Raw genomic sequence first — 21506 nt, 5'->3', positions numbered from 1 at the left:
ATTCTGGAAAAAGTCTTCACCGCAATCACAAAGGTATTGTAGGCAAAGATATTGCCATTATTTTACCATTATTTTAACAAATTTAAGTTCATGTATAATGTCCAATTTTCAATTTGCTTTTTTTTTTTTTTTTATAAAAAGGAAAAAAACCTGTTTTGGGGGGCTGCATCTTTTTTTCTTAGCAAGGATTCCTTCCTCCCTGAAAATTGTATAGACGAGCAATCTAGAAGATAAAAAGCGCACACACCAACCTCATGGTGTAGTTAGTACAATTAAATCACAAAAATATAGGTAAAACAAGATAAAATACACTCACAAACAAATGTGAAGAATGAGGCGTATTATGGAAAAACATGCCTGGGATTGTCTTAAATGTATAATTCTTTCAGCTCACAACCAGTGCGAAATACATAGGATTGGATCAAGGGAGCCAGGCAGAGTTGGTCAGTGAGTCTGAGCGCGACCGCAGAAAATGACGTGATCACAGACTCAGGACCGGCTGGGAATATTGCGGGGCTCAGTGCAGACATATGGTGCGGGGGCCTCTTCCCTTCTCCTTCGCCATCTCTTCCTGCATGGTCCCTCATCACGGTCACCTCGACATCAAATGGTGTTGCGGTGCCATGACAACGGGACGCCATACAGCGTCATGTTGTCATGGCAACGGGGTGCCCTGTGGTGCCGCGTTGCCAAAGCAACAGAGGTGTCGTGACATCACATGATGTCCCGTTGTCATTGCAATGCGAGATCATGTGACGTTGCGGCACCATAATGAGGGACCCTGAGGCCCCGCGCTCTCCCCCAGCAATCAGTTTAATTGTCGTGGAGAATAGTGCAGCGGCTCTGTAACTGCTGGGCTCAGTGCAGTGACACCAATGGCACCACCATCAAGCCGGCAGTACCCGGAAGATTGGAGGTACAGTCTGAGGTCTGTGGGAGTGCAGGAGGATGCAGGCCCCGGTTGTGAGCTGGAGGAATCCGAGACGATCCAGGCGTGTTTGGAGCACAGTGATCCCCCTGTTTTTCCGTGATAAGTTTGATTCTTCACATTTGTTTGTGAGTGTATTTTATCTTTTTGCCTATCTTTTTGTGATTAATTTGTACTACACCATGCGGTTGTTTGTTCGCCTTTTATCTTCTAGATTGCTCCTCTGATTTTTACCATGCACTTTCCAGGGCTAGGCAAACTAAATATAATGCAGTGTGATTCCTTTTTTTTTTTTTTTAAACTTACATTTTTTTATTGAAATTGTTTGGGGGAGGGGTGGGGTACAGAAATCATAAGAAAGAATGGGGGGAAGGGGATCCATATGTATTCCACACGTCACAAAACATAATGTGCAAATATTACTTGTATTTCCTTAACCCTAGAACGCTAGATGTATGAGCCTCTCTCAGTGAATCGAGGTTTTCAATAAACACTGTGTAGTGGGGCAACTCATAGTGGCCTGGCCGCCCAGCGGTCCTGGTCACCCTGCTTATATCGTCTCCTCCTGGAACATGTTCCAGTGGACCAGGCTAGAGATTGTTGTATGGCATTTAATCAATATCAGGCTCTTTGTGGCGTCACACTCTAGAATGGTTATAGCAATATTGACCTACCATCTACACACTGAATACCTGCTGAGAGGATCCAGTGTTCCCAAACCTTGAGGAATTCACTGCAGGAGTCGTTTGTCAAGCTCAGGAGCTTCTCCATGTGGCAGATGAAACCAAATCTGTTCTTTATTTTAGATAAGGAGAGGGGGGGGGGACTCCTGTCTGCTTCCATACCGCGGCCAGCTCACATCTGGTCGCCGTGGAGATGTGAGTCACAAGCTTATTCTCCTGTCTAGATAGGGTGTCGGACGGTCTATTTAGTAGGAATAGCCAAGGGTCTAGATCCAGGTCTACTTGCAGTATTCCATATAGAGAAAAATAGAAATGCTCACCTATGGAAATCCTAAAAGTATATGTATGGTAATAGAACATAAAAGTAGGTGCAGATGGGGATAGTGACAAAACTATCTAGGTATTGATCCGAAGAAGGATCAAAGAAACCCCAATGATGCACTCAATACATAAACAATAGACAGGACTTCAGCAGTACCTTCAGACAGAATATATGTCAGGCAGTCTAGTATTTAGTGGAATCAGCAGTTTTAAACCGAAAAATAATAACATTTTATTACATCATAGTATTATTACACAGTGAAATTAAGTATATACATAGAAGATAAAATAAAATCCTTGTAATGGTGTGGTAAACAAAGATCATAGGGATGTATGCGTTATGGATAGCATATATGCAAGTGTAAATCCAATGATTCAAAGCAAAGCCTCCAAGCCAGACAGTATAAAGTGAATTACTATACAGAATCCCTCTCAAGATTGTATGCCTGAGAAACAAAAAAGAGATCCCCCCCATAGGTAAAATCAGGGGTATGTTATCTCAGTAAATCTGCATTACCAGTGTACGCACACAGAAGCAAATAGCAGGCACCGTCTATAGTAATCTCAAATTAGTAAGGCCATTATAAGTAATCAAAAGGTGGGACTAAAGATATACAGACAGAGGCAACATGTGTATTGTCTCATTTCCTACACATCAATATGCAGTTACAGTCGCGGTGGACCATTAGAGGATCCAGGGGAAAAAACAGTAAACAAGCCGTGATAGTATGTAGTTGCTTCACGAGGCGACGCCACACCACTGTCATCATCAGCGTGACGCTCTGTTAACCGACGTACATTTTGTGCGTATACTGCACTTTATCAGGGAGGAGGAGTCTAAAATACTGATTCAGGGAGGATATTATATACATGTGTAACAGGGTAAGTCTATTCTGCCTGTCTTTCCCCCTGTTATGTAAGTCCCTAATATGTTCAGGGTATTACAGGTTAATCAGTGGGCTTTTGACCCCCCTGCTGGCTCCTCTGTGATGGACAAAGGTGAGGTAGTGATTCATGGCCTGGGTAAGCCTATCGGTATAGCTCTAGACCATGAGCCCGCTCCCTCTGGACCCTAATCAGAGGAGTGTTCAAATTTAGTGTCAGTCCTGCTTTGGAGTTTGGAGTAAGCAGATGGGCTGTGAGTCTCTCCCATTGCGAGGATGAGCGGGCCCACTCCCAGGCGTAGGCCTGGGGGACCATCTGACTCAACACCCCATACTATCGAGGTAGCACCATCCAGATAGGGCTGGAGCCTTGATACTTGCACCGCTGCATGTGTGTAAGAGCTGCCGTGGATGCCTGATACAATGAAAGCCCTTGTTCACTCCCCTCCTGTCTGAGTATCAGTCCTTGGGCAGGAGGGATAAAGTATGCAGTGGTGGGGACTGACATCCATACACCGTGAAGCCCATCACCGCTGGAGGCGCACAGCACCAACCTAAGAGCTCGTCCAGGGTGGCGCTGAGCGGGTGGGCGCGCTCACGCTCACCACAATGAGACACGTAGCGACAACGCGTGTGGCCTGCGTGAGCACCCGCCTGCGTGTTCCCGTGAGCTGTCCTCGGTGCTCAGTTTCAAGAGTACAAATCTTTTGAATCTGTAGCTCCGACTTCTGATCACCTGACCTACTTTACCTATCTGAGGACAGGAAGTCAACAACAATGCAATACATGCATTGGGAGCTTGTATTGCATTGGTTGTTGACTTGCTGTCCTCTGAAAGTAGGTCAGGTGACCAGAAGTCGGAGCTACAGATTCAAAAGATTTGTAATCTTGAAACTGAAACATCCCAAAGAAATCACCATTCCAGTCAACCCCCCCCCCCCCCCCGTTCACATCTCTCCGGTCCCCCCCTTCACATCTCTCCGTTCCGTAACACTTACACTATGGGTCAGATACCCTAAATTTTCCATTATTTGGTTCTTCACAGCTAGGTATATACAAATGTGACATTTTCACTGACAAAGGCTTTTTGCTGTTCTCGTAATAAAATGTATTTTCTACATAAGATTTGAGAGATGGGGGGGGGGAGAGAGGAGAAGGGAGGGAGAGAGGGGAAGGGAGAGAGGGCAAGGGAGGGAGAGAGGGCAAGGGAGGGAGAGAGAGGGGGGCAGGGGGAGGAGAGAGAGGGGGGCAGGGGTAAAGAGAGAGGGGCAGGGGGAGAGAGAGGGGGGCAGAGGGGGGAGAGAGGGAGGGCAGGGAGAGAGCATGGGTGGAGAGATAGGAGAGCAGGGGGGAGAAATAGGGGGACAGGTGGGAGAGAGAGGGGCAAGGAGAGAGCAGGGGGGCAGAGAGAGCAGGGGAGAGGGAGAGGGGGGGGGGAGAGCGAGAGGGGGAGGTAAAGGGGGGAGACAAAGGGAGAGAGGGGAGGGAGAAGGGGAGGGTCCTGGCGGAGGTGTCCCTGTCCGTTGCCGTTCCGGTTGCTGTGGCTGTCGCTGATGCTGTTGTCGCTGTGAAGGATGAGCCCAGCAGTGTCGACTCTATGGAGAAGAAGAGGTATCCTACCTGTGGTCTGCGCCCTCCTTCCTGGTCGGAGTCGTCCATCTGGAGAAGTTCCGCACCTGCGGAGCATGCCGCTGCTGTTCTGGAGCTGCCTGTGAAGGAAGCCGGAGACTTCACTTACCTGCCGACCGAGGATTTATTCTCCACTCCTTCCTCCTTGCAGGCTCCGGTGGCGGCCTACCTTGCAGAGGCCCCGTGTGTGGTCTTTTCCGGTGCGGAACTCGGTGACGAACTTCCGGTTTCACCGGAAGTGACGTCATCACTGGTGCCGGGCTTGGGCTGCTCCGGTGGTCTCACGAGACTGGCCCCACGCAATTAAGGTGGTCTTCTGCGAAGCCCAGGAAAGATTTACAGCACATGTGGAACTCTGGGTCGATACATTGATGACGTCTTACTGCTATGGAAAGGCACGGAAGATCCCCTAAATAATAATAATAATAATAATCTATCAATCAGATGCTACAATCAACAATATATATATATATATATATATATATATATATATATATATATATATATATCCTTCTCCAATGCTAGAATTCATGAACTGCCGCTACGATATATGCAGGTCTGATTTTTAATGTTAAAATCTGTTATACCATCCTAAATGGTAAAAGCCGGTGCCATTAAGCACATACAGCTGCTGATCATAGCTGATTGGCCTAAAACGCTGACACCATGGAATGATTGGCTACGAGGATGCCGCGCCTCTGTTTCATTCATGTATATAATATCCTCCCCGAATCAGCATTTTAGACTTCTCCCTGATAAAGTGCGGTCTACACACAAACCGTACGTCGGTTAACAGAGCGTCTCGATGATGACGCGGGTGGTGTGGCGATGCCTCATGAAGCAACTACAGACTGTCACGGCTTGTTTACCATTTTTTTCCCTGGTCCGCCACAACCTTAACTGCATATTGGTGTGTAGGAAATTAGACAATACACATGTTGCCTCTGTCTGTATATCTCTAGTCCCACCTTTTGGATTTTTAAACAGTTAATTAGATTGATTTCTCCATGGGAAACAACTTGGATTTAAATTAAAATGAACAGTTACAGTATTCAGAATGTTATTATTATTACTATTTTTAACTAATTGTTAAACTGATTTTTAAGATGTCAAATCCTAACAAAACAATGAATTCTGAAAAGGTCATACATCTTTGATGAAAGTAACTTATTACGGTGTTATTCCAATTAGGAAGGGTGACAGAGGATGATTGAATCTATAAACCTTGTATTGTTTTAATTATATTTTTGGTTACATTTTAACATAATGGGCCTATTAATCCACTAATAGGAGAAACAACCTGCCATTGATTTAAAGATTTGTTTTTTTCCCCTTTAATATGTGCATCAATACAATCCACACAATGATAAGTAATTAGCTAAATTGCTAATCAATCCGTTCTCCTGTGATTGATCGGTGAAAATTTGGCTTGGGGGTTCACTAAATGGCTGTCAGTGCAGCAGAAGAGAACCAAAGATGCAAAGTTCTGCAGGGAAGATCATGTGACCAGGCAGTCACTAGATACAATTGGGGCACTGCTAGAGAGAGGGCAGGGCTCAAAAATGGGTGTGCCAGAGCCTGTTTCAGAAGAGGAAGGGGATGTGACCTTGTAAATGGTTGCTATAGAAACAAAAAAAATGCTTGGCACATTATAATATATTAAAAATCTCATTCAGAGTTGTTTTCTTTTTTTAAATGCTACAAGTATAGAACTGATTTATTTAAAAAAAAACACATGTAGGATATTGCTTGGTCTGTAGCTTTAACACACAGTATTTTTGTCATCAGTATTTTTTATTAATACAATTGAATACAACTAACAGTTCCATATTGCATAACTATATACTAAAGTGAAAACACAATTCTTGAATTCTGTTCCTAACACACACTAAATACTTACTTTGTAGCACCCTGATGAGAAGAGACTGGAAGGACTTTCTAAGCAGCTGGATTGGGATGTGCGCAGTATCCAACGTTGGTTTCGACAAAGAAGGAACCAGGAAAAGCCAAGTACCCTAACTCGGTTCTGTGAGAGCATGTAAGGAGATAGTTTCTTTCCTTTTCTTGGTTATGCTGTATATCTAGTTAATTACTAATTGCTTGCATTATTAGCTTTGTTAGCTATGTTTATTCCTTTTATTATTTGGTGATTTATAAAACAAATCTAACTAATGATGCAGATGCAGTTTCAAATGTCATTGGTTAGTGGTGAAAATATGAGTACATAAGTATTATATAATAAGGTTGAGCTATGCTCAATGCTTCAACATTATTCGTTGTCTAGACCTTTATTACTGTACATGAACAAGAAATATATTGCTATACAGTTCTATTAGTGGCTGAATACGAAATTCCATAAGAGTCAATGGGTCTTATTCTATATCAGCCAAAGCGACCGATCAGAATGTTTTTGGCTGAAACTCCCCATTGACTTCAATGGGGAATATCAGCCGTTTCGACTGATAAAGAATAAGCCCCAATGGCTCTTTGGGTATACATGGGTTTAAAGGACAAAAGTTGTTCAGCTGTCTGAGATATAGACATTCAATATGAAGGCACATCTTACTCTTTAACTCATCTCCTCTTTACAACTATATTCATTCTTCCTCACCAGCACCTTTCGACCAACTATGTAACACAGGGAAAAAGCATTGAGGTGTGCTGCTACCCCAATTAACCAATGCTGCAGAGTTAATTTCCACTTGTTTAATAAGCATGTGTTGCTATATCCGGAAGATCAAATACATACAGGAGCATGTAAGCAAATAAACCCCTAGTTGGAGCGTGGTTCTGGCGTTGCTGTGGAGGGTTGTCTGTGAGAGGTTATGAAACCCACCCAGACCCCATAACAGCTTTGCAACTATATGACCCACGAACCTGGGGATGCTCCAAGAATAATCAAATGAATGAATAAACTCACTTTGTCTTCTTTTTTCATCCGGCTTGTAGTCCTTGCGTGCACCAGGCTGAGAGGAAATGCAGATAGAAAGACCTCACCGGGGAGGAGATAACAGCGGGCACGGCCGTGCAACAGATCACAGAGGCTGGGCTGCGCAAAAAATCTTTATTCTGTCATGGAGGTTTAAAAAGAGAGAGAGGGGAAAACACCCCCCCCCCCCGCACCTCTAACGCGTTTCAGCCGCCAAGGGCCTTTGTCGAAGAGTGAGAAATACTTGCTATCATGGATCCCTAAATAATGAATACACCCGGAAGTGACATCACTCTCCTGGTTCCTGCTAACCACCCATGATGTGTAAGGGGGTAAGCACACCTGATGTGAGTAGATGCACCCGTGGTGATTCACTACTGGGAGCAGGGTACTAATAAGACATGTGAGACAAACATAGACAACTATCAATTACCTAACAAATTAACACATTAGACTATAATCGCATTAGACTTAGAGGGAGGTGAGTAAACAATATCCTGTACTAAGACAACATAATTAACCTCTACCTACTAAGACCGCGAAAAATACAAAAAGGAAATTTATAAAATTCTTGCAATGAAAGAGCAAGAATTGGTTAAAATCAAGTACTAGCAGGGGGATAATGGAATGTACAGAACACTTAAGGTATCAAATCTCATACATATACTATCAAATAATTAAATGTAATTAAAGTTTTAATTATAAAGTTCTATACTAACCATAAATCAAATCAGATCAACAAAATCCATATAGTTAAGCACAAGTGTAACTTGACCATTTAAACCATTTAAAGGGACCCATGTGTACAATGGAGATCTTGAGTCTCTATTTTGCTACTTTTTTTCCTAATGTCTTTTGCCATCTCTGCTATGTCTGTACATTACCATTGTTATTTGTTATGATATTTGGATTCCATTATGATATATGTGGACTCAAGATCTCCATTGTACACACGGGTCCCTTCTGTAAAAGAATGTAACTTTTACTCTATGTGAAATGAAGTATAAATCAATCATGAGCGATCTACCAATTAACTAACGGAAGGTTTTTTGTAACTAATATGAACATGTTGCGGTTTAGATATCTGCCAGCTACATTCTGCTAGTGGTCCTATCTTAGTAACATTAATTACCAAAACATTGGTTAAGATACATGTTTGGACACAAATTGACTTTGTACCCATTTTCATGTGATCTTTCTTTTAATGGTTATTGAGAGAAGAGAGAAGGAAACCTTTATTGTCATATATTACTTTATTGATTATTATGCTCTTGATTCCTTTTGCCTCTTGTCAATATATTTCTTTTGTTTTCTTTGTCCTTCCCCCATTTCTTTTTCTTCTTCTTTTTCTTTATATTGCTTCCTTTAGAACAACCTGTAAGAATGATATAAAAAACATAAAAACAAAAAAACAACATAGAAAATTGAACAACAAATAGCTCTAATATTGCTTAGAATTGATAAATATTTGACAGTTGAGCTATAGATACACATATATGTTGTTTAAATTGTTTAAATGGTCAAGTTACACTTGTGCTTAACTATATGGATTTTGTTGATCTGATTTGATTTATGGTTAGTATAGAACTTTATAATTAAAACTTTAATTACATTTAAATATTTGATAGTATATGTATGAGATTTGATACCTTAAGTGTTCTGTACATTCCATTATCCCCCTGCTAGTACTTGATTTTAACCAATTCTTGCTCTTTCATTGCAAGAATTTTATAAATTTCCTTTTTGTATTTTTCGCGGTCTTAGTAGGTAGAGGTTAATTATGTTGTCTTAGTACAGGATATTGTTTACTCACCTCCCTCTAAGTCTAATGCGATTATAGTCTAATGTGTTAATTTGTTAGGTAATTGATAGTTGTCTATGTTTGTCTCACATGTCTTATTAGTACCCTGCTCCCAGTAGTGAATCACCACGGGTGCATCTACTCACATCAGGTGTGCTTACCCCCTTACACATCATGGGTGGTTAGCAGGAACCAGGAGAGTGATGTCACTTCCGGGTGTATTCATTATTTAGGGATCCATGGTAGCAAGTATTTCTCACTCTTTGACAAAGGCCCTTGCGGCTGAAACACGTTAGAGGTGCGGGGGTGGGGGGGTGTTTTCCCCTCTCTCTCTTTTTAAACCTCCATGACAGAATAAAGATTTTTTGCGCAGCCCAGCCTCTGTGATCTGTTGCACGGCCGTGCCCTCTGTTATCTCCTCCCCGGTGAGGTCTTTCTATATGTAACACAGGGGTCCTCAGGCTCAGTCCAAGGTCTACCAGCATGCCAGGTTTTCAACAGTACTCTAGTAATTACATACCTAATCAATTATCATGGCCTTAGTTATCACTGACAACCTGATATGTATTGCACTATAAACTTGTTTTGTTGGTAGTCCTAAAGCTAACCCTTGTCTGACATCTTTATCTCTACCTCTTAATCCCCCAACAAAACTCTTCCACCAACAGTCTAAAAACTTTCTCTTAAGAATTTCAATACATTTTCACAACATTTTCTCTTTCCTAACAAGAGTTTTACAGGTCTTGAGATGAGGGAAATATACTACTACAGGAGCCTGCAGTGCATAACCACTAGCTTGGTATTTTTAGGTACAGTGCAAGTAAAACAGGGGGTATAATGGTCTAAACCAGGGGTGCCCAGATCCAGTCCTCAAGCGCAACCAACAGGTTAGGTTTTCAGGATATCCCTGCTTCAGCACAGGTGACTCAATCAATGGTTCAGTCAGTCGGATATCCTGAAAACCTATCCCGTTTGTGGCCCTTGAGGATTGGAGTTGGCCACCCCTGGTCTAAACAGAGAAGCTCACTAGGCTTCAAACGGTGAAACATATTTAAATCAGGTGGGGTGAGCATACTGTACGTGAGTTGTAGAATCGCATGCAATAAAATGTGCTCAGAGGGTGTCTTATATGTTACCATCTGAGATCAGACTCCAAAAGACTGTTCATGGTCCCAAGGCTCAACAAAGTATCCGGCCGCTCCTCCTTCTCTTACCGTGCACCCCAAAACTGGAACAACCTACCAGAGACTCTCACATCCACCACCAGTTTAGGTTCTTTCAAATCTAAGGCTGTCTCACATTTTAATCTGGTCTGTAACTGTTTCATAAGCCCATAATATATATTATCTTTAACTGTGATTGCAATGTCTTGTATATAATGTATACCCTGTTCATTTATGTAACTGTATTTGTAACCATGTATTATTTGTCATCTTAACTCTATGCCCAGGACATACTTGAAAACGAGAGGTAACTCTCAATGTATTACTTCCTGATGAAATATTTTATAAATAAATAATCTGAGAGGTACATGTATGTTAATATGAGTCTTATTTATTGAAGTTTAAATGTTTGAAGGCTGATTTCACTCAGAGCCCTGGTAGTTTCAGGTTTAGTTACATAAAGATCATTAAAAAGGTGTCGCATTTAATTGGTAGTGCCTGATAAATTACGTTCATTAAAATGCTAAGCAGATGTTTTGCAATGATCCTCCCCCTTACTACTGAGATTCAAATTTAATTTGCCCCTGGAACTATAGCACAAATAATAATGCTTTCTCCAATTAGACAATGTATTTAATAGCCAATGGTTGCAACTATTGAACTTCAAATCATAAAACCAATGTTAGAGGTTCCGATACGTCATAAAATGAGAGAGAAAGAGAGAGAAAGCTCATCTATATAACTCATAAAGAGGTACCTGTAAACGCATTAGAGATCCCTGGGCAATATGTAAATTTCTGTATGTAAATCAACTTATTTGCATATACGGATGAGCTTTTTTCACAGATATATCAGGTGTGTTGGCAGGTATCACTCCATGAGTTGTATAAATTAATGTTTTACCAGTCAATAGGTATTCTACAAAATAAGACTCTTTCCCTCTCCTCCAAAACCCATATTTCAGGCTGTTTTCACGTGGCAATTTTTTTTTGTTGGCACATCTCGATTAACAAGATAGCGCTAAGACAAAATTATGGTTCCACTTAAGCTAATTGGTTTAGGGTTGAGATGTAATTATTTCAGGATAGAGAGAGATTTAAAGGATATCACTTCTTCAGCACAGGTGGCTCAATCAGTCCCTCCTTCTGCACTGGTGCTCAGTCTTTGACTGAGCCTCTGATTGAGTCACCTGTGCTGAATCTGGGATATCCTGAAAACCTGATCTATTGGGTGGGGGGATTGTGGACAGGAGTTGAGAACCCCTGGCTTAAATAATATTACATTATTTCCTTCTGTTAACCTTTAATGGAGCTTAGGAAATTAGGGTTGAGTATGTTTTTAAAAGTTAACACTAATGCCCCTTAAACATAATTCAACTGTTTTAACAGGAGTAAATCCTGGTTAGCAAACATCATGTTATTTGGCTCTAGTGCACGGTGCACAAAGTGGGGGGCGCGAGATTACCAGCGGGGGGCGCGGGGTTTACAGAGGTCCCACGCACCTCCAGAAGGCACTTAAATTAAGTGCCGGGGGAGCTGCAGGGCCTCTGTAAACCTCACTTACCGTGATTCAGCCGGCACCTGGAGACGCGTCGCCATGGCAATGCGGTGGCAAACCTTCCAGTACGTTGCTATGGAAACGTAACGTCATGACGTCCAGATGACGGGAATCAAGGTAAGGAGGAGGAGGGAGTGGGGCGTGCGGAGAGGAGGACATCCGGCAGGGGGCGCAGGGAAAAAAGTTTGCGCCCCCCTGCTCTAGTGTATACAGCATTATGATTAACAGATGTTAATTTAAATGAGTGCCACGTTGAATAGGCTAATTTATTTATTTATAACAACATATATGGTACCCTTATCCACGGCGCTGTACATTTGTTGCTTAAACAATGGTGGGGTTACATATACATTCGATTATAGAGTAATGGTTATGATGTCATTTTGGTGTGCAGGAGTGGGAACATTATGGTCAGGCTATGAGTTAGGTGCATTGAGAGCTTATTTGTTTGGTGGGCAGGAGTTGAGGTCAAGTTGTTGGATTTGGTCTTGTCGGAGGCATGGTGATGGGTCTGACAGTGGGGACAGGGGAGTGATTGTATCAGTGAGGTGGGTGACTTTGGAGGGTTTTGGAGAGACTTTCAGAAGGTTTAGGAAGGGGTGATCATGGGTGTTGGGGAGTTTATGAACTTATTATTATTATTATTATTATTATTATTATTAATAATCTTAGTGGACCTGGGCTTTAGTGTTACTTACTCAATCTCTAAAAAAAATGAGTCAGAGTAAGTGCTTCATTCATGTATTTTGTATTTGACATGTTTTCCCTGAAAACAGAACTGGTACTGGATGTTACAAACAGCAGTGATAGAGTTAATAGCACCATGAGCTATATTATATGCAAGATGGATAGAGACCACCAGCTTCTTATAAATGCATCATATCCATCAAATAAAAAGGAATTTCTTGTGTCTCAGCTTGGGCCAAGCCCAGTCTAATTAAATTAAATTGTAAAGGGTTTGCATACTAATGCCAATGCACAGAGGCACTCAGTCAATTCTAATGTGAATTTGGTAATTGATTTTGAGCATCAAGTAGTACCATATTATGAAAAGCAGATGGCATGTCCAGTTTTATAGCACATTTTGTGTGATGGAGTGCATTGTTAATTAAATAACATGACATACTAGTGATATACTGTTTTATCTTTATTGGGCCATACTGCCAGCTCAAATGTGTAGTATACGTTTTGTTAACCTGAGGGCAAGGGTACAGGGCCTTAAATGCTGCCACCGATTTGATTTAACACATCCTTAACATTATTGCATAGTGTCTTTATGAAAAGGTGTAGTTGAACAGACATTTGCAGACATGCAGGCGGTATGTTGATTAGAAACATTTTGTTGATTAGAAACATTTTTGGCACGTATATGGAGGTGACTAGGGTATAGATATGACTAGTGTGGGTTAATACATCTTTTTGCTTGTGAAAACTCTACCTCTATTTGCACACATCCCAGATCTCACAACTAAAGAGAACATAATGGTCCATGTTTTCTAAGTGATGCTATGCCATAAGATACCCTTAGTAAATATGGACCAATATGTCTTTTATTATCATTATATGGTATTTGCTTTTGTAGTATTTGTATGGGTCTAAATATGGAAAACTATTTTGTGCTGAACTAATTAATGCTAATGGCATAAAGCAGGGGTGGCCAAGTCCAGTCCTCAAGGGTCACCAACAGGTCAGGTTTTCAGGATATCCCTGTTTCAGTACAGGTGGCTCAATTAGTGATTCAGTCAATGATTGAGCCACCTGTGCTGAAGCAGGGATATCCTGAATACTTGACCTGCTGTTGGCCCTTGAGGACTGGACTTTGCCACTCCTGGTATAAATTGTTACTTTTCCAAATTACAACTTACATGTCTTACTGGTGCGGTATCTTTACCCTCGAGTAGAAATGTTAAGTATATGTTTAACATAGACCTTATTATCATTAGGTCAATACAGTATTCTGTATCTCCGTCATGAAATACATTGAAAATGTTGGGACTCTTAAACCAGTGATGGGCATAAAATTTTTTATTTACACTAAACTGATTTCAATATCAGATATCATACGGTAGTAGCCGAGTTCAGTATTTCCAGATTTTTTTATTTTTGTATTAAGATAACTAGCTTCAACATAATCTTATGTTGAGTGATATTGTAGAAATTGGATAAAATACTTTTTTCTGAAGTGCAACAATCATTTATTTATTTATTTAATCTGTGGAGATAGTAGTCAGTCTCCTGAGCTCCTCTTATCTTCTGTCAGCCAGAGAGAGATCTGAAATAAAGGGGAAGATAAGTGGCTTGAAATGGAAGATGAATAAATTCCTTTCACTCTCAATGGGACATGCGGTGAGTGCACAGCAGTGTGTCAAATGCCTGCTCAACAAAGATGGGGTTCTTATGAATTCGCAGTTGTGCCATACGGTACAATAAGGACCCCTAAGTGTGCCTAATTCCTTGTAAGCCTTCAATTTAGGCTACACTTTGCTGAAATGCATTCATGATTCTTTTGTGTTTTTCTAAATAATGGTGTTAGATGTTTATTTTACCCATAATGTTCTCCATCATATTAATAATAAAATGTAACAGACGTTTACAGCATTAAATTACTAGCACCTCAATAGTTCTGAATCTAGGTTTGTACCCCAGGAGTGATGATTGGTTAAATGTATCAATGTCATGCTAAGCTCTATGGCACATTGCAGCCATTGCCTTACCACCTACAGTAGCACTAAATGTGGACCAAAGGGATTTGAACAAGGTCACACTGAAGTATCACCCCATACTGTACGTATCTGAAGTATCACCCCAAACTGTACGTATCTGAAGTATCACCCCATACTGTACGTATCTGAAGTATCACCCCATACTGTACGTATCTGAAGTATCACCCCATACTGTACGTATCTGAAGTATCACCCCATACTGTACGTATCTGAAGTATCACCCCATACTGTACGTATCTGAAGTATCACCCCATACTGTACGTATCTGAAGTATCACCCCATACTGTACGTATCTGAAGTATCACCCCATACTGTACGTATCTGAAGTATCACCCCATACTGTACGTATCTGAAGTATCACCCTTTTCAGCAGTCATGATAATGTAGTTCTGAATCACTAGTTTAGGATTAGGAGTCCATATAGTCTTATTTAACACACAGACCTTTATGAGTAAAGTCCATATATGAAATATTATCCTTATACAGTACATATTATCATATAATGTTGAATACAAGATAATAGCAATACAACATTAGTAGGGGTAAATACTCTGCTCCTGACTTCAATGCACACAGTACTAGCACGATCTTTGAAATTGTAGTGCTAAAACGAAGAAAAACCTTAATAAAATGTGTGTGATATAAAGGTTGGTATGTGCATTAGTACAGATGATGCATACTTTGTTGTTTGAAGTGAGTTTTGCACATACCTGATTGATACGATTGTAATTAAAACTGAATTATGTGTATTTTGTATTCTATAACGGTTACTAAATTATTATTCCTTCAATATATATATTTATACTAACCATACGTTGAAAATTATACATTTTGTTAACCAATATAATGAAACATCTGTGCTGTGTCTAAAAAGGTATTTGTTAATACACAGCAACTTAAAGCACTTCTAATTCTGCGCTAACACTATAAACAGATTTTAGCCCAAATCGACACTAGGGGCTAAGTGTTAGCACACCTTTACTCCCATTCATATGAATGGGAGCTGAGGCATGCCAAAGCTTAGCACCCTTTTGTTCATCTGGGCCGTTGTACAGTTTTGACACAGGTTCTTCTATTTTTGTGCTGCACAGACACAATTTGTTTTTAGCGGCAATCCACACTAGTCGTTTTCCTTTCCCCTTTTTGTTTTAACAAAGGACTGAAGCAGGGAGTCTCCGGAGCTGAACCTCATGAATTTCAGCTCTGGAGGACCCCAGCGTTTGGAGATATAGACCTCCATAGGGGGTGCCGGTTGCCGCTCCGACTCGCTAGCTTGGTTCACACAATGGCTGTTTTTCAAAGCTCCTGTGTCCTGCGGGCCAATAGGAAGCCATGACGTCATCTGGTTCGGCTTCCTATTGGCCCATGTGACGCGGGAGCTTAAAACTTGCATGGGATACTGTCACCCCCTTCAGACGTAAGTATCTCTGGAAGCATGGGGTCCCCGGAGCTGAAATTAAGGAGGACCCCATGCTGGAGACCCCATGCTGGGGTCTGGAGTTCTGGAAACCCCATTCTTCACTCTAGGTAAACATTTTTAAAATAAACGACCCACGTTGATTGCGCCTTTAAGTACATAATGTTTACATCTGTGTCACGTGCTTTCCCATTTATTTGCGGCAATATATTTGACTAAAAAACATTTGTGATGCTTACGCTGCACATTGAGTAGAAAAAGGTTTCTACATGCTGTAGGCACACAGAAGCGCAATATCATTTGTGAGTTTCATGCATCAAGTTAATGCCAAATATTGCTTGTGCGACAGTTAATGCATCAACTACTATTCAAGTGTAGCACTGTTTCCCCCACCCTCTGGGAGATACTGCTAATGTGGTGCTGAGGTATACCTGTTAGGGTCAGGAGATCTGAGTGGTCTGCGATATGATGGGGACCAGGACAGGCTTTTGGTGATCCTTGAGATTCTTCCAGGTGCTAGCGCTTCCAATTGTAGTGGGCTCCAGGGTTCCAGAGATCAGCGCCCACCACAACATTCCTTCCATCTGCTCAAGGACTGTCACTCAGACAGATATATAAATGAACCAGGGATTTATTCTTGCAGTCACTGCACATGATGGTGATACAGTGTTGCAGAGTTTCCTAGGATTCAGTCTTGTGGATAGTGCTGGATCCCCTTGGTAGTATAGGGTCCTCTATATCAATCAGATGTTCCCCCAGCCCTTGGGGGGCACGCTCATCCCCGATGGGAGAGGCTCACAGCCCTACCAGTCTCTTCAACCTCCAGACTAGGACTGACTAAATGTTAGGCACTTCCTCTCTGAGATCAGGAAAGGGAGGGCCTAGTGTCTGTACCACTATTGGTTGCTCACAAACACCAGTCATAGCCTCTTCCGTCACTCAGAGAGTAGCAGGAGGGGGGTCAAAAGCCCCTACAACGGACCTGTCATAGCCTGAAGCTATCAGGACTTACATGACAGGAGGCAGAGAGGCAGACTGGACCAGCCTAGGCTACACAAGTGTATGGACATTGGTGCATCAGTAACTCTGTACAGGCATACCCCGCTTTAAGTACACTCACTTTAAGTACTCTTGCGAGTAAGTACATATCGCCCAATAGGCAAACGGCAGCTCACGCATGCGCCTGTGATCATGTCCTGAACAGCAATACCGGCTTCCTACCTGTACCCGAAGCTGTGCGCAAGCAGGGAGACTATAGAGCCTGTAACAAATGCGTTATTTACATCAGTTATGCACGTATATAACGATTGCAGTACAGTACATGCATCGATAAGTGGGAAAAGGTAGTGCTTCACTTTAAGTACATTTTCGCTTTACATACATGCTCCGGTCCCATTGCGTACGTTAATATGGGGTATGCCTGTATAACCTCACTCTTTGCTAGATTAAATAGGGGCCACACGAGAATCCAAGTGCATACAAATCTGTAGCTGTCATTGCAGCTGAAAAGTTGTTGGAACAGAAATTTGCTGCTTAGTTGATTATCTGTTGGCATTTTTGTTGCTAAACAACTTCATAATTCACACTTGGATGGAAAATTATCTTACCAGCCATTAAACATAATTAATAAAATGCAATAATATCTTTGCAAATCTCAATTTCTGTTGCTATTAAGAGTTTTGGGCATCTGCTTTGTGATGCATAAACATTAATGAGTGAAATGTTCTGTTTACCATTTTATATCTCAATCATTTTTCTATCACTATTAAATGCTTCTGCTATCTTTACCAGCACAATGTCACTTTAGGATTAAAATATATGAACACTATTCAATTTCAATTGCAATTTCTCGTAAAAATTACAGGCTTATTAATCATCATTTTATTACAGTTTGATTTAGTGTGATGCCATTCTACAATTTTTGCTTAAAATAATCCCCCCCCCCCCATTCAAATAGGACGTTTTTATAGATACATGTAGCTGCATTTTTGCCAAAGTGAAAACATTTTGGGATATTCCCGTAGTTTGCAGGTTTTAAAATGTATTTAGTAGAACCTACATCTAATCGCTTGAGAGGGGTATTCCTGGACATAATAATGACGCAAAACTGATTTTCAGTGAAACACATTCTTAAAGATTCCTTATTAAATTGCCCTTTTTATAATTATAGCACATTGGTGCACAGACAGTAAACACAACATGGTGTCACATTCAAAGATAATAGCAAAAAACAAATTAAATGCTGCACACCAAAAACTGAAAACTCTAACTGATACTTGCTGTTACCGGTGCTCCTGATCCAGGGGAGTCCCTGTGAAAGACAGACTCCAAAGTCAGCAAAAAAGACAGAGGGTTCAGGGCTCTATGGATTGAAAGAATTTATTATATCAAATACACAACGTTTCAACCATCAAAAAGTGGTCTTTCTCAAGTGAGAAAGACCACTTTTTGATGGTTGAAACGTTGTGTATTTGATATAATAAATTCTTTCAATCCGTAGAGCCCTGAACCCTCCGTTTTTTTTTAAATTCAAAGATAAAACATTTTGTCAACTTCTTATATTAATTATTTTGTATGGCACAATGGCTGACTGCTGCTCTCTCTCTCTCTGCAGCAGAAACAACTCGCCGGGTGGGCCCTTTTCAGAGGGCCAAGCATCTCAGCGCCAGCTACTCGCCACTTGTTGAAATGTTGCTATCACTGGTATTCAGGGCTTTCTGCATACCATGACAGCAATGCTGTCAAAAAATGGCGATTTAAAAGCCCTGGCGATTTTTTCTATCAGACTTTAGTGCATGATGCCCTTATCATTGAACTTAACCATGGAGTATCCCTAGAGCTGTCATGTTGGGGGAAACACAAATTGCAGTTGAGAGCTGCTCATGGAGCCCCTAAAATACTCAAACCCACTCTCACCATACTCTAATAGGATTCTTAAAAAGAAGGTTATGTGCAAGGATGTTCTGATAGGGAACTGGTGAATGTGAAAATACATTACTATGGGTAGATCCTAAGAATGCCATCACTTTTGTGCTAATAACTATTGTTCCCAAAATCCTGAGCAGATGTTATTTTCGCCAAGTTTAAAGGGCATCCTCCACGCTAATGAGATGCAAAATAAACGTCTGTTAGTCCACTCATTTGCATATGGCTAACGTGGCATTATCTATAGGATATGGAAGATAAAAAATAATGATTCCTGTGCTACCAATTAGGCTAAAATAAAATAATAATCTCATGCACAAGGATATGGAAGATGTCAGATTTATATTGCATTGATATATACCAGCATCTTCCTTTCCAATTTTCAACAAATTAAATGAACCCCTTGGAAGATATAGTGGCCCTGAAGGCATGCATTATTTATGCCTTCACGGCCACTATGGTAACAAGGGGTTAATAAAAACACCCTAACTATCCATTGTATGTCATAGTGATACAACCCCTAACTATCCCCATAACCCATTCACCTATCCCCACCCCAACCACCCCTCCCCCCCTACGGTAATGACCTATAGGTATATTAGCCATATGTGGCTAATAGGGATTTTGGCCATAGAATACATAAAATACATTACATGAAATACATTACAAAGTAATACATGTAAAAAAAACAAAAAAACACACCATATACAAACTAGAATTTGAATCCATTGTCACTGTGGCAACTTACAGTAGGCCCTCAAGGGGGGTCTAGGTAGCCACAGTGACAGTCAATGTACCCCCTAAATAAATACATGTATTACTTGCCCCTGCCGGGTTGAAGGCCGTCCTCGTCATCCTCAGGGTCACTGAGACATACATCCAATAAAGGGCTGATGTCCAACCATAACTTTTTAATTTATTAAACCAGGATTTTGATAAAGCCAGATGTCCAATAAAAATATTTTAAAAAAAACCCTGAAAAGAATCCTGGCCTGATGGCAAAGTTTAAAATTAATGAACCCTCAAAGCATTATAAATGAATCCCTGCCCGATGGTACAAAAATAACCAACAGGAAAATTAAATCCAGGCCCGATGGCATTCTTCAGATTCAATGCCATCCTGGGGTGGGTCCTCTACGTGACTCGAAACCCTGGCACCTCCGTTGATAGAAGAGCAGTCTGCGTTGAGGGGGAAAAACACTGAAGGCTATAAAGGGCAACTCTGTCTAAAGAAAAAAGACAGTATTTAGACAAAGTTTCCCTTTATAGGCTTCAGTGTTTTTTCCCCTCTCTCTTTCTTTTGTGTTGGTATTTAGCTTCTTAGCCATTTTTTTAACTTCCATTCGGGATGTCATTGGATCTATCTTCCTCTACAGTTTTGGCTCACTTGTCTAGGCCCTGCTCCTTGGCTACCTACAACGGTGGATAATTATTATATTTTTATACTCCATGCGACACCTTTTGTCTTTTTACTACTGTTCATGGTTTCCCTGCGCTGTGATATTATATGCCTGTATAATATAAATTAAATCGGATTTGTGGATATATGTTCATGATTATTTTTTAGGTAGTGCTGTAGTCCCATTTATCTTGTTTCTACGTTTGAGTGCTGAGGACATGTTGTTCTTTACTGTGTTTTAGTAATATCGGTATTCCTTTCGTCCCTGTGCACAGAGATCTTTATACTGCTGTTTCAATTTTGGTGAGGCTGTCTGGTTAAGTTTAGAATATGATGATCTATCACTTGGTATATAACTGGCCTTGGTTATGGCCCATTGCCCTGAATTGATCTGCTACCGAAATATAAAATTCGCCTTAGTGCTGACATTGGTCTTAGGCCGCGTCCATAGTCTGCACGATGTCACGCACGGTGTGAACAAAATGCCATACCTCAATGAGGAAGGCAATAGAGCGTGCAGACGCTGAAGCGCAACCGCACGCGTTATTCCCGGGCAGACAAAATAATTAGATTTTGTCGTGCGACGGCCAGGTCACGTGAGCGGTTCAGCCAATGAGGGCAAACCGCTCACATGATGCCACAGGCACGTCTTCGACATGCCTCCCCGTCGCGTCTCCCTCCCCCATCCCATAGGCCACGGATCGCCTCTGGGACAGGTGCGTGCAATGCCATGCGCACCATCTGTGCACTCACTCGCCTACTATATCCACAGCCTTATACTTTGCTTCTCGATCTTTTAGGCCGTTTAAGGGCTTGCCTGTATAGAGTAGCCCACATGAGAATTTGTCAAGATAAACCACATGAGTGATCAGACAGGTATCCCCCACAGTTAATTGTAGTGGCACAGGTAACTAAAATGAGGCAATAGGTCACAAGAAGAACTGACACTGAGTATAAACCGCGTTCAACTACAAAATCTGTTACTACCACTGAGCTACTCCTTCAGCCTTACTTGAATATGTCTGAATATGCCTATTAAAGACAGATAGGGCGCTCTAAACTATTAGTGATAGAACAAAGTATTAGAGGGCTATAGGCCTCATATGTGAGAGGTGCAGCTAGTCAACGAGATGGCTCATACATCAGG

At 41.3% G+C, this 21506-nt stretch overlaps 1 protein-coding gene across 2 annotated transcripts in view; it reads left to right on the top strand.

Annotated features, from left to right (window-relative positions):
• Positions 1–21506, top strand: part of CERS6 (ceramide synthase 6) — a 145113-nt gene that overhangs the window by 47047 nt on the left and 76560 nt on the right. For both annotated transcript variants that reach the window (XM_075609160.1, XM_075609159.1), the window contains exons 2-3: positions 1–33; positions 6353–6483. The exon at positions 1–33 is cut by the window's left edge and continues 73 nt beyond it. In XM_075609160.1, coding sequence (XP_075465275.1) covers positions 1–33; positions 6353–6483 — 164 coding nt within the window. The remainder of the gene's footprint in view (positions 34–6352; positions 6484–21506) is intronic.

Source organism: Ascaphus truei, chromosome 7 (genome assembly GCF_040206685.1).
Source record: "Ascaphus truei isolate aAscTru1 chromosome 7, aAscTru1.hap1, whole genome shotgun sequence".
Classification (NCBI taxonomy): domain Eukaryota; kingdom Metazoa; phylum Chordata; class Amphibia; order Anura; family Ascaphidae; genus Ascaphus; species Ascaphus truei.
The sequence above is the reverse complement of the archived record's forward strand: the minus strand, read 5'-3'. Positions and strand labels throughout refer to the sequence as shown.